At 43.0% G+C, this 13318-nt stretch overlaps 2 protein-coding genes across 3 annotated transcripts in view; one reads left to right on the top strand and one right to left on the bottom strand.

Annotated features, from left to right (window-relative positions):
* DCST2 (DC-STAMP domain containing 2) overlaps nt 1-13318 on the bottom strand; it is a 787084-nt gene that overhangs the window by 29968 nt on the left and 743798 nt on the right. The gene's annotated exons all lie outside the window — the stretch shown is intronic.
* The window catches only part of TTLL7 (tubulin tyrosine ligase like 7), a 122551-nt gene continuing 116276 nt past the window's right edge, over nt 7044-13318 (top strand). For both annotated transcript variants that reach the window (XM_075832914.1, XM_075832913.1), the window contains exons 1-4: nt 7044-7205; nt 7329-7466; nt 9246-9367; nt 11149-11216. In XM_075832914.1, coding sequence (XP_075689029.1) covers nt 7181-7205; nt 7329-7466; nt 9246-9367; nt 11149-11216 — 353 coding nt within the window. In that variant the 5' untranslated portion in view covers nt 7044-7180. The remainder of the gene's footprint in view (nt 7206-7328; nt 7467-9245; nt 9368-11148; nt 11217-13318) is intronic.

Below are 13318 nucleotides of genomic sequence, written 5' to 3'. Positions count from 1 at the left end.
GTTATTTTTGCTGCGATTATCCCAGCAAAAAAAAAAAATGCAGCGGTTATGCAAAATCGCAGTAAAACGCAGCATTTTTGCCACGGATTTCTGATAGTTGCGTCAAGCAGAACACCACAACTTGCTTGTGTGAATACACCCTTATGTCTATCACTTGGCTCTATTATTTTTCAATCCATGCTAAGGACCGTGCGGTTTTGAGGGTTAAGCTGAAGTATTACCTGCAAATTCATGCGGCCATTTACTAACAATTCGTAAGGTTTTTGGTAGCACACGGACGCGTGCTCACCCTAATGGATCCTGATGGACACATTGACTTTACTTTTTTTTTTATAGGAAAAAGTAGCGCAGCAGTCTACACTATTCTTGTTGTCAAAAAGCGACAGAAACCCAACAGAATGAAACCTAAAGTCCGCCATAGGTGTCTCGGACAAATGTGCACATTTATTTCTATATCGAGAGGGAAAGAAGCCACCGCCAGACAGCATCTTATCTTCCCTGGGAACAAAGAATAGGGCTTGTAGAAATTCAAGATGCCCCATACCTCTTTCTCCCAACATATGCCATAGGGCATAGGTCAGCAACCTTAGGCACTTCAGCTGTTGAAAACTACATTTCCCAGCATGCCCTGTCAGTCTTTGGCTGGAATAATGAAGCCTTGGCTGTCTGTGCATGCTGGGAATTGTAGTTTCAAAACAGCTGGAGTACCGAAGGTTGGAGACCCCTGCCATAGAGGTACAATCGTGAGGTCCTCATACACATGAGACCTTCGGTTGATGCCACAGTTATCATCAGGTAGGGTCAACTTTTAGCTCATGTGAATCTCCAGCTAAGGCTCTGTTCACATCTGCGTCGTAGGCTCCGCTGCACTATTTTGTCTGGCATTAGGTTGTAGGCATGTGCCATAAAAGCCCTATTACACGGGCCTATGAAGGGGCAAACGAGCGTAATCAGGGCAACGATCAGCAGATGAACGACCAAACGTTGAACATATTCCAAATGTTTCCATATCTAGTCACCTGATGGATGCCAAACGAGTTTTCCTTTGGCTTCAGTTGGGCTACTATATGTTGGAGATTTTTTTTTTTAATTGTATGGAATAACATAGTCGACTTTTCTTTAACATAGGAACCTATAGGCATCGGGAAATCCACTCATTGATCGCATTTGTGCCTTCCACGTATGCTCGTCCCCATACATTTCTATCATGTCGGCAGCACGTCTCCCTGCTTACACGTGGAGATGTGCTGCTGACAACGATAATATTTTACATTTTTTAAGTGATACGATAAGAAGATGAACGAGCGTTTGCCCGATAATTGGCCCGTGTAAAAGGGCCTCTAGTCAAAGCTTCAGTCTGGGTAATTTGTACTTCAAGTGATCTGTCAATAATGTACTTGTTTGTTTTCCTTGCCAGCCACTGTGTTCTCAAAAGTATATGCCTACACCAAAGTCCGGTTCTTGTAGCAAATTAAGTTTCCGTTTTTTCTCGTTAGTCATTAGGATGTCTTCTCAAACTAGACATTCACCTTGGAGGCGCAGAAATATGTAGATATGGACTATAAAGGTCAGTTACATGTAAGCATAAGAGGCTCGTGGCGCTCGACTGTTTCCGTCAGTCCAATAGAGTTTGAATGGCTCCACGGAGCAGATTCTCGACCGCTACTTCATTTAAACTCCTCAAAACTGTGGACACTCGTTCTAGTGATCAGTAGGGGTCCTAGCAGGAAGGCCCCAGCGATCAAAATCATTTATCATCAAGCTGCAGTAGCTTTTCTCAGACTTTGGGAGGGCCAGCTTTCTTGTCTACCTGTTTCTAACCCTGTACAAGTTCTAATGTAGCACCAACAGACTCGCCTTACTCCGGATTAAGAAGGAAGAAAATGTATTATGTCTCTAGTGGATAAATGATGCTGCCTGGGGGTGGGGGGGAAATCAGGATACATGACCTTTAGGCCTCATGCACACTTCCGTTGCCCGTCGAACAGCCACTAAGGACGGATCTGTGAAACATGGAACGCACACGGATGGCTTCTGTGTGCAGTCTGTTGATTCAACGGACCAAATGAATGAAATGGCTGTTCCGTAAAAAACGGACAGGAGTAGGACCTGTCCTATTTTTATAGGAACGGCCACACCTTTCCGTTAAAACAACGGAAGTGTGCATGGCCCCATAGAAATTAATGTTTCAGTGTGATATCCGTTAAAAAAACCAGATAGCACCCTGAAGAAAATAACTGAAGTGGGCATGAGGCCTAAGGTTATAAGTGAAAAGGGAGGATACTATGCAGGATGGGTATACAGTGCTTGGGACACAGGAAGGTGAAGCATGACCGGTATACTAAGAGAAGAACCGTGGGAATAATTTTGTCATGGACATGACACAGAGAGCGCCAAAATGACTAGCCTGGCCGACCAATGGAAAACAAAAGTTGTGCAACTGGGAGCAACAAGGAGAGGAGCTCTTTGTTTTTCCTGGAATGTGCCGTTAAGTCCACACGTCCTTGCCGCATATTTTTCACGGTATTTAACATCTCATTTATACCAGATAGTTGCTTCCCCCTCCCCTGTCTTCGTTTAACGTGTCTTGCCGCTGAGTTTTGCTGCTTTGATGTGTCATGTTCTATGAATGAAGAATTTTAGCTGAGTTTAGATGTGCAAATCGTATAATCAGCATCAGACGTTTTCTCTGCCGCACCATCACTTAGATAGACACGAAAATGTATTATTGATTAACGCTGAGAGCGAACGCGCTCCCCACTCTTCAGAAATACACCGAGCCCCAATTCTGAGTATGTAACGGCTTCATATTTTTGCCAATGTCTGGATGTTGAAGGACTGACTTTTAACTCTTTGCATGTAACAAATGTTTTATTCTTTAACAATGAATTCTTTAGAAGAAAAAAGAGAAATGATCCAGCGCTGTATAGGGATAAAAGGGATGCTTCGTTCCCACTTTTATTGATTCAAAAATTCTTAAAAAATTGCCAAGAGACGCAGGGTCAGGGTGGTTTGAAGTGCGGGCTGTTGCCCAAGCCTACGCGTTTCGAACACCGACAGTGTTCTTATTCATGGCAGAAATACTATTTCCCTTTTATCCCTATACAGTGCTGGATCATTTCTCGTTTTTCTTCTGCATTATCCACCGTGGGCCGTCGCGGGGATCCGAGCGAGGTTTTTCATTTGAGACGCAGGATTGGTGAGCTGGAGGTTTCCTCCCTTTTGTGTTTCTCCAATGAATTCTTTACTCGTAACACATTCTCTTTAGCACAAACCCTGTCCATATGCTTTTTTAAGATATATAGACACCATAGAAAGAAATCCTCTGCTTGGGAGCCCATATTAGCCAGAGAGGAGAGCTGTGACAAAGAGCGTCTCCGGAGGACTTTAATGGGCGCCATGTAACACCACGCTCACTCGCCGTTTGTCCTGTTTCCGCTGCTGTGTTCACACGTTGCAGTATTGTTGCTGCGCGGCGCAACCGCACACATTTTAATACGAATTGCCGCAGTTTTGTGATCCTGTTATTGGCCACGCGTTTTTTAAAGGTGAAACACATGTAACCGCGACCAACACCTATGAGGTCCCATTGATCCTGAATTAAAGGAATTTTACTTTATATTGGGAGAACTTCTTAAACGGTACCTATGATTGCAGAATACTTCACATATTGACATGTCAGATGTTTTGATTGGTCCGGGTCCACCGATCGCTAAAACAAAGGGGTAGGAGAACCCAGTTGAGCGCTGTGCCCCTACGGCTCTTAGAAATATATGAGTCTGTACACCGTTAACCACGTATTAGACCCCCAGAATTAGTCGCATCCTTACTGGAATTTGCTAAATAACTACCTGCACATCACACCTGCGTTCCTGATACACAAACAAGGTTTTATGGCACGGAAAAGTAGAAGTTGTGTTTAACCAGAGCTTGGAAATCTGCGAAATTCTCTCCACACCATAGCGGTATAGCTGTGAGGAGAAAAAATAGACCCCCAAAGAATTATATTTAGCTTTTATATCCAGCTTTATGGCTAGAGATCTCCACCGGTCCTCTTGTGGGCAGACATCTTGTCTTCGTATTAGTCTAAAGGGACCAGATTTTTTGTTCCTTCCCACAATTCCATGCATTGCGGCCCCCCCATCTGGACCAGAGAACACATTTCATCCTGATCAGCCTGATCCACGAATAGTATAGTAAAGACTGTCTCACAGAGAGTAGAAAACAGGCGGTCAAATAATGTAACTCAAAAAGGCAGTTTCTCACAGGAATATTATGGCCGCAATCCTGGCATAACTATAGGTCTAACGATCCGAACTGACCGAATTTTAGGGACCTGTATTTATTTGGGTCATAAGGCCCGCGATTGGGCGACTGTTTATGGATGCAGAGATGCGCCCATATTACGCTAATGTGAAACTGGTCTTACAGTACAGATGTGATTGCCATTCAAGATATATGGAAGGCTGGGTGACAATCTCTGTGCACTGCAATGGCTGTCATTAGTGATGGTCACCTGTGCGATTGAATGGGACGGTGCCCAGCCGCTACAAATGTAATGTTGCGTGCAAAATACGAACGAGAAGGAGACCATGTAAACAATGAAGAGACTGTGGTGCTCGAACGAGTGCCGCGGCCCCTGCAGACAGCTGATCGGCTGGGGTGCCGGGAGTCGGCGGGAGGGACTTCCAAGTATTTTATTTTGGCCAAAAATGTTATTTAGAGGAGTTCTTATGAAGACACCCCTTTCTAAATGGAAGCCAGTGCAGCGTTCTGGTTTATAACGGGGAGTCCAGAGCGGGGCAGCCCCCCACTATGACATCCATGTGAAGAAGGGAGTCTTCATGAGACCATCCCTTTAATTCTTCTATTCCTGAGTAATGGAAAATGAGCTTGGTGACTACTTGCTCTCCAAAAGCATTCCCGTCATCCCTCCTAGTTATGCTTAGACTTGTAGTTTTCCAGGTGTCTATATATATATAAAATGTACAATATTCTCTTGCTTTGGTACATGAAGCTGATGCTGCAAAACGGCTTTATTCCCCCCCCCAGATAAGTGAAGAGGATCTTCCTGTATAATAAGCAGCCATGTGTGAATGCGGCTGGAGAGATGAGCAGCTTGTAAGAGATCCTCACAATTAACAATACCCAGAGACAAAGGAGCGCTCAGTGCGAGGGATCATAGTGATTAGCGATTGCTTCTCGAGAACGCCGTGATCACATGACCTCATCCCCAGGCTCAAGCAGCAGCTAATGTCACACTGTGTCAGTTATCTGTGACAACCAGGGTTGTCGCTGACAAGACGCCTGAGGATCCCTGGAGCTTTATAAATAGAGAGATGCGAACGCTTGCAAATCTGAATTTGCTCTTAAGCCAAACCTAGATGGACGGATAATGCCCTTTAGAAATAGATATCTGGTCTTTTTTTTTAATCTAGAGGGGTTGTATAAGATTAGAAATAAAGGCTGCTTTTTTTTTTCCTTCCAAAAACAGCGCCTCTCTTGTCCATGGGCTGTGTGTGGTATTGCATCTTAACACTATTCACTTGAATGGAGCTGAGCCATAATACCGAGATTATTTTTACCGCGATATGCAATCCCAGTCTAATAGTTACACTAAAAAGTTTCCTAACTTTATGTCAGAGCCCAAATGACGGAAGTCCTCATCCGCTGCACCCCCACCTTTATACACGGCCAATCGCATGGGATATGAAACCCATGTCAACATAGATACAACGTACCAACTCCATGCAGCTGATACCTGAAGGGAACTTAACCCATGGCTACAAGTCAGTATTGCTGTGTATCCAGCCATGATGGGTTTGCATTCCCAATAGATTTTTTATTTTTTTTTATTCTCTTGACTTATAACCACTTATAACCTTCTTATGCATTGATGGTCGTGCTGCACTGCAGTCCTGCTACATCCAATGGGATAAAGGGCAATGAACTAGAGACTATTCTGTATTTATGGCTGAGACAGGTCAATTACGGAGGCAGTTTTACGGTCGCTGAGAAATATCTGCTTGTATCCGAAAAGCATTGTGTCGCTTTAAGGTATCATTGATTTATTTGATGGGAATGGAAGAGGAAGTGTAATGTTTCCGGAAGGTATTTCAGCCGATACAAAGAACAAAGTAATTATGTTTTCTCCAGTTCATTACTGTTCATTCTGTCTTTATATGACGTCCGTTCTGCATGCAGCAATCTCTAGGAGGAATGGGACGTTGCTTGCAGGGGTTTTACGGGCAGGAGGTAGGAAGACATAGCATGTTACCTCGACATAGAGCTGGGACAGCCGTTACGTAGGCAGAGCCAACATATAATGATCTTTAACCTATCAATTTTTAAGGCGGTAATGTTATCAGAGAGGCGTGAGGCGCGTTATGTCTGATGCCGCGGTGATGGATTTATTTTCTAGTAAATTGATGGCCTCCGCTGTGCGTAGGTGATTGATACGCTTCAATTTGTTTAATATTGTCAACGTTTTTGTCAGCATCCCCTAATTTTGGGCCAACTGAAGCTGAGCAGATTGATATATAGTTTTGTGTAAAAAGATTCTGGATCACCTGTAATGTATTCATTTAAAGCCCTGATCACAATGGGCTAAAGAGTCCAGTGAGCGGTCCCAACCATTGATTGACAGCCTTCCCCGTATGCGTGTGCCTACAGAAGCAGCTGCCAATCACTGAATAGGTCCGCCCACTCATGGCTGCTCCTGCCCTTTAACATGCTGCCCACAGAATAGATTGCATGTTCAACAAGTCAGGCTTCTGAGAATCTGAGGTATGGTTGTGTAAAATGTACTACCAATAATAACAAGTATCATTATTTGCTGATACATCATGCATGGGCCCAGGACATCTGTAATATTCAAAAATAAGATGTAGTGTTGCTGCACTGCTGGCACCAACAGTATGGATGGCGTTGCATTAGAGGACCCATATCTCACCAACAGTTGATGTTTGTCAGATTTCTGTCTGTGTAGGATCATTTGTCTTTTTATTCATTAACGCAAATGTTTTCTTTTTTTTTAAGGGTTCGCAAACTTCTGCTTTTTTGGTGATGTCATAGCAGAGACTGTCAAGTTCCAGAAATGATATGACGACCGGTTCTTGTGAGCTGGGTACGGATGTCCAGTGTGTTCTCCTGACTCTACATTGCAGTATCACTGGCCATCATGCCATCCTTGCCTAATGCGTCTGGTATGACATTTGTGTTTTCACCTTCATACCATTGTCATACTTTACGTATAGAAGTTTTTTATACATTTCCATAACTTATAATTTAGAAGATTAACTGTGATCTTATTTGTTCTTGTTTGGAAGATCGCCATGCGTCATCCAGCTTGTCCTTAGGTACAGCTTTGCCTTATCAGTCCAATGGCTCTAACAGGCGAAAGATCCGAAAAAAGAGGAAAAATGGCATCATCACAGCCAACGTGGCAGGAACCAAGTATGAGATTGGTAGGTGTTGGCACAACGATTTATGTGTTTATCTCCGGTGTGATGTCATCTTACACTCAATGGTCTGTCTCAAGTCACCGGTGGTCCACCATTCCTCTCTCCGTCCAAGAACAGAACAGTGAAGTAGTAGAGGAGTTGTGCTCATTTCCAAGAACGTCCTGTTGATTTATTCATAGTGCAAGGACATTTAAATTATGAAGATAGACCTAAACAAAGGGTCTATGATGGGAAAACCCCTTTTAAGTTGACCATAGGCGCTCGATTGTAGGTCCAAATATGGTGAAATGGCTAAAAAAAACAGGTCATGAAGGTTGAGATAAAAGAGGTTTCTACATCATATCCACATAAAGAAAGATAGTGGTCACCTCTCTGGAGGTCCAAGAATTTGTAATGGTCCGTATAAAACTATAAGTTCAAGAGCGTACCTGGATGCTGTCCCCAGTTAGAGTGGTGAGAACCTGGTTGACGCCTCGAAGACAGGGAAGCGGAGTTGCACAGCGTAGTGGGACGTCTCAGGGATAATTAAATAATTGTTTCTGTTAGGGCATTCATTTTTCTGAGATTTTTGAATTTCATTGTGTGCCCTTAACTATGGCCTTCAATTTAGAAACAGGAGGAGAATGTTTGCTAAGTCCAGGATTTTCATAAAGGGGTCTATGTCATAACTAGTGCTTGCAGATTTTGGAGAAATATTAGAGTAGGAACAGACTAGGTGGATACACTGCGGATTTCGTTGTGGAAAATCTGCCGCATAATACAGTGGCAGCAGATTGGGTGAGATTTGAACAAATCTCATCCACACACAACGGAAAAATGTTTCCAAAAAATGTTCATAAATCGTCCTGCGGTGCGTTTTTTTTTTTAAGCCGCATCATGTCAATTTATGCTGTGGAATCGCTGCTCTTCTGTTGCTTGTTTTCCCTATTGAATTCACAAAGAGCTATGATTTGCAACTTTTGAGGCGGAAATGCTGCGATTCCGCTACAAAAATTGCAATTGAAAAAGATAAAACTGAATTTTTTTATTTTAAATTAATAAAAAAGTTCATACATATTCCCAGCAATAGTCCTAGCAATGCGATCCCATCATCTGAGTGTAGGCCGGCCTCCTGGGATGATGTTTCATCCCATGTGACTGCTGGAGACAATCAAAGACTGCAGCGATCACATGGATTACAGCGTCATCCCAGGAGACCGGGCTATGCTCAGAAGAGAGGGACGCGTCGCCGTGACTATGGCCGGTGTAAGTCTAAACCTTTTTACCCTGCAGGATTTCCGCAGTGGACAATCTGCCACAAAAACTGCACCACTATTTGGTGTGTTTTTGTTTGGGCGGAATTCCCTGCGGCTTCCAGGGCAGATACGCTGTGCAGTTTTACGCCTAGTGTGTTTCTACCCTCAGAAAGTATTCCCAACAACATGTACATCTAGACCTGGTTATTATGGATCTAGGGTAATCCATTTGAAGGGGAAGTAATCTGTTCATTTTGCATATTATGATTTCCCTTTCTATCCGTGCATGCGACATGCTTTCAAAAGATTAAGATATTAAAAGGAAGAAATAATCACGTGTCTTACAAAGTCTGAATAGTTTCCATCAAAGTGTTTTTATAATGTTTGTGGTGGTCTATACAGTAAATGTGTCCCATAGAATGCAGCTGTTCTGATCTGCTGGGGGTTGTAGTTCCTCACTATACAGCACTGCATAGATATAGTAAGTCTTTGTAGTGTATAATTGGTTTGACTGCGGTATTAACATTGTGTGTACTATTGAATCCAGTTCGGACAGTAATTGAAGAGATGCAGTTTGTGAAGGGCCGGGACGATGATGAGACGGCTAACCTTATCTGGAGTGATTGTGCCATACAACATGAGAAAATAGTTGAGCTCAGGAACTATCAGGTAAGACGAAATAATGTATATAATTATGTATACACTCAGTGGCCACGTCATTGTGTCCACTTGTCTAGTATTGGGTATGACTCGGATTCGCCTTCCAAAGAGCCTGAATTCTTCAAGGTATGGATTGACCCCTTAGGTGCTGGAGACATTTCCTTAGAGATTCTGGTTGGTGATGACATGATGGAGTCACACAAGGTGGTCATGGAACCAAGGAACACAACATCATGGAAAATAAAATTGTCATGGAACCAGCTTGAGATGACGTGTGCTTTGTTATATGGTGCATTATCGTGATGGAAGTAGCCATGAGAAGATGGTAGACGTTGTCCTTAAAGGGGTTTTCCCATCAGAGACATTTATGACCTATTCTGTGGATATGACATTAATGTCTCTGATGGGAGAACCCCTTTAATAAACGCACTTGGTCACCATGTGGTATTTAAACAATGTTTAAGTGGAACTTGTCATCAGTTTTACCCTTTAATTGCTCATGTTAGGTCATGTAAAGACAATCCTAAAGGTATGCCTGAGACATTTTTAAACTTCTCTTTGTAAGGATGAGGACATACAGGCAGACATTAAGAATCGCCTTTACATGGACCTAGACTGTAGTGCGACCTCTTTAGGGGGGTAAAAACGTATAAAAGGTTCTCTTAAACTGGTATTAAGAGGTCTAATGTGTGCCAAGAAAACATTCTTCACACCATTACACCACCATCACCAGCTTGACTTGGCACGAGTTTACACTTCTACAGTCGAGATTTGTCATTAGAAAGAAAGTTTCGCCTGGCTCCTACAAATAGAACTGATGGAAGTGACACCAGTTAGACTAACAGAATACTAATGCGTAATGTAGCAGTAGAAACATTTTACAGAGTGCCGATAAGTCCCTGTCCACACTAGCGTCATAAGCCTAATGGATCCCATTGACTTATAATAGGATTGCAGTTTTTAAAAGGAAAGAATAGAGCAGCAGACTACATTACATTGACTGTCAGACGGCAACGAGAACCTGATGCATCAGACCTTGTAGCTAGTGTGAATATAGCCTAAGACGTTTACTTCGGACGACACAGATTGTTCAGTGTATGTACAGTGTTTGCACGCGGCCGCATTACAGTTTTGTAATAGGGCTCCCATTCAAGGGTACCTCTGTGTGCCTCTGATTTCATACAGTGGCATACAAAGATTTTTTTTATCTGGTTCCTCACAAATCTGACAGAATATAAATGATCATTCTTCGTCGTATGTCTCTACGACTGAATGCTTAAGAATTAAAGAAAAAAAAAAAGGTGATGAGGCCTCTTTAAAAGGGTTTTTCACGAACAAACAAATAATGTCATCAGTATAGGTGGGGCTCCGACACCCGGACACCGTACCGATCAGCTGCTCCGGCTGCCTCCGGGCACTGGATGTCCATGCCAGAAGCAGATGGCTCCGGTCATGGAATAGTGGCCGAGCTGCAGTACTACAGCTCTGCTCCTAATCAAGTGAATAGGAGCAGTGCTGCAGTGTTCTGGCATCTGCTTCTGGCTCCGAATAACGCATACCCTGCATAACATCCGGTGCCTGTTGGCAGCCGGAGCAGCTGATCGGTGCAGGGTCCGAGTATCCCATCTCCACCGATCATGTTATGATGACCTATCCTGTGGATAGGTCATCAGTTGTAAGTGCGTGGACAACCCCATTAAGTATTCTTGAATATCTCAAGGTAGTGGCCACAGGTATAAAATTTGTCTAACTTATTGCTCAAGAATTTCTGCTTATGTTTATTTTATCAGAGAATCAACCATTTCCCTGGGATGGGGGAGATCTGTCGGAAGGATTGCCTTTCAAGAAATATGACCAAGTAAGTTGTACTGTTTTTTTCTTGCAGATATCACATGTTGACAGGTTTGAAACAAACACTTAGTCCACCTTCACAATGAAATTTTTTGTATTGTCCCAAGGCATTCAATATGAAAAGTAAACAACGTTGCAAATGGCCTCGATTAAAAATGTTGTTTTTACGAATGCGTCTCCATAGTAACAGACTACAAACAATCCCTGTGTTGTCTGATTTTGCGGTTATACGCCCTTTCATCTGTTCCCCACTTTTTGTTAACATAATAGCTGTAGACACAAGTTGGTAGGACATTTTGACATGACACAGTCTGAAGTCTTCACCTTGAGATAGGTTTCTTACCTACAGGGTAGGTCATAATATCGATATCTGTCTCTCCTATGGGCTCAATTTAGTGACACTCTTAGGCCGGATTCACACGAGCTGCGCTGCGTTTTGCGTGCGTTGCAGTTCGGTGTGTCATCAGTGAATGGTGCGTGGCTGCGTGATTTTCGCGCATATGCCATCCTTATGACACACGGTTTTGATGTTTAGAAAAAGAAATGAAGGAAGCGCTTTTATTTTTTCCTTCATTTCTTTATCTACTGTTGCGCGAATCACGCGCCTCACACGGAAGTGCTTCCGTGTGCCGTGCGCGGGTTTCACGCACCCATTGACTTCAATGAGTGCTTGATGCGCAAAAAACAGCCAAGTATAGGACATGTCGTGAGTTTTACGCAGCGGACACGTGCTGCGTGAAAATCACGGACTGTCTGAACGGCCCCATTCATTAACATAAGTCCCTGCGTTAAACACGTTCGTGTGAATAAGGCCTTAGTACTATTTCCCTTCTTTTGCATAGTGCATGAGGAAGGATGGACCCTTGATTAGTTGCCTGCTAGGAGCTGTATGAAAATGCCAGACCTGGGTCTTGGCCGCACAGAGACCGAGTGCCCGCAATTAAACGGATATATCTGCGATGACGATTGCTGCTGGGCATGTTGTGGCCGTGGAGACAGCTTAGGACATTAGGACTCATGTAAATGCCTATTAGGTCATACTAATATATGGGCGCCATGGATATTACTATGCAAAGGCACAATAATCTGGCAAAGGAGTCCTTATATGTTACAAACAAAATGATGCCAAACACAATTTTTTTGAAATAAAATAAATAATATTTAATAAAAAACATATAACATAAAACAACCCCCTTATATTTGACTTCAACAAATTACACTATAAATACATACACAGTTTAGGTCAGTAATGAACGGGGTAAAAAAGGAAAAAAAAAATTGGAATTGTGTTTTTGTTTTTTTTCTTTGTATCACCAAAATTAAATGAATAATGATTGATCATACCTCAAATGGTACAAGTAAAAAGTACAAGTCGAAAACAACCGTTCCACAGCTGCAGCAGCACAAAAATAAAAAAGTGCGTCTGTCTCTTGAAATGTGATAAATATCAACCTTAGGCCGGGTTCCCACGGGTCGGATGTACTGCGTAAAAATCACGCAGTGTGTCCGACCTAGAACCCGCAGTACATTCCGATTTTCTGCTGCGGTAAGCAGCAGTAAAAAACGCTCTTACTTACCTAGGCCGTTGTTATAGCGACTTGTCCAGCCTCCCAGGATGGCTCTGCAGCGGTCACATGGGATGCAACGTCATCCCAGGAGGCCGGACTGGACAAAGAAACACAGATTTCTGGGTAAGTATGTTTTTTTTATTTTTCATAGTTAAGATTTTTTGCGGCGTAATTGCTGCGAATACACCGCAAAAGTCGTAACACTTGGCCTTCTGTTGCGGGATTTGCATCCCCATTGAAGTCAATGGGGAAAACCTGCAACAGAAAATCAACTAAAACACAGTATAAATTCCGTACCACAGGTCAATTTATTAACGTTTTCGCTGCATTTTTTTTCTACCGCGCGGGCATGAGATTTTCTAAATCTCATCCACTTTGCTGCTACTGTAAATGCTGCAGAATTTCCGCACAGAATTCCAGTGTTTACGCTACACGGGAACCCGGCCTAAAGGGTAACTAAACTTTAAAAAAAACTTCTGTCGTAGTGACATGTCAGAAGTTTTGATCAGTGGGGGTCTGAGCAGCGAGACCTCCACCAATT

Source organism: Rhinoderma darwinii, chromosome 7 (genome assembly GCF_050947455.1).
Source record: "Rhinoderma darwinii isolate aRhiDar2 chromosome 7, aRhiDar2.hap1, whole genome shotgun sequence".
Taxonomy (NCBI): domain Eukaryota; kingdom Metazoa; phylum Chordata; class Amphibia; order Anura; family Rhinodermatidae; genus Rhinoderma; species Rhinoderma darwinii.
Note: the sequence above shows the minus strand (reverse complement) of the source record. Positions and strands in the feature narration are given on the sequence as shown.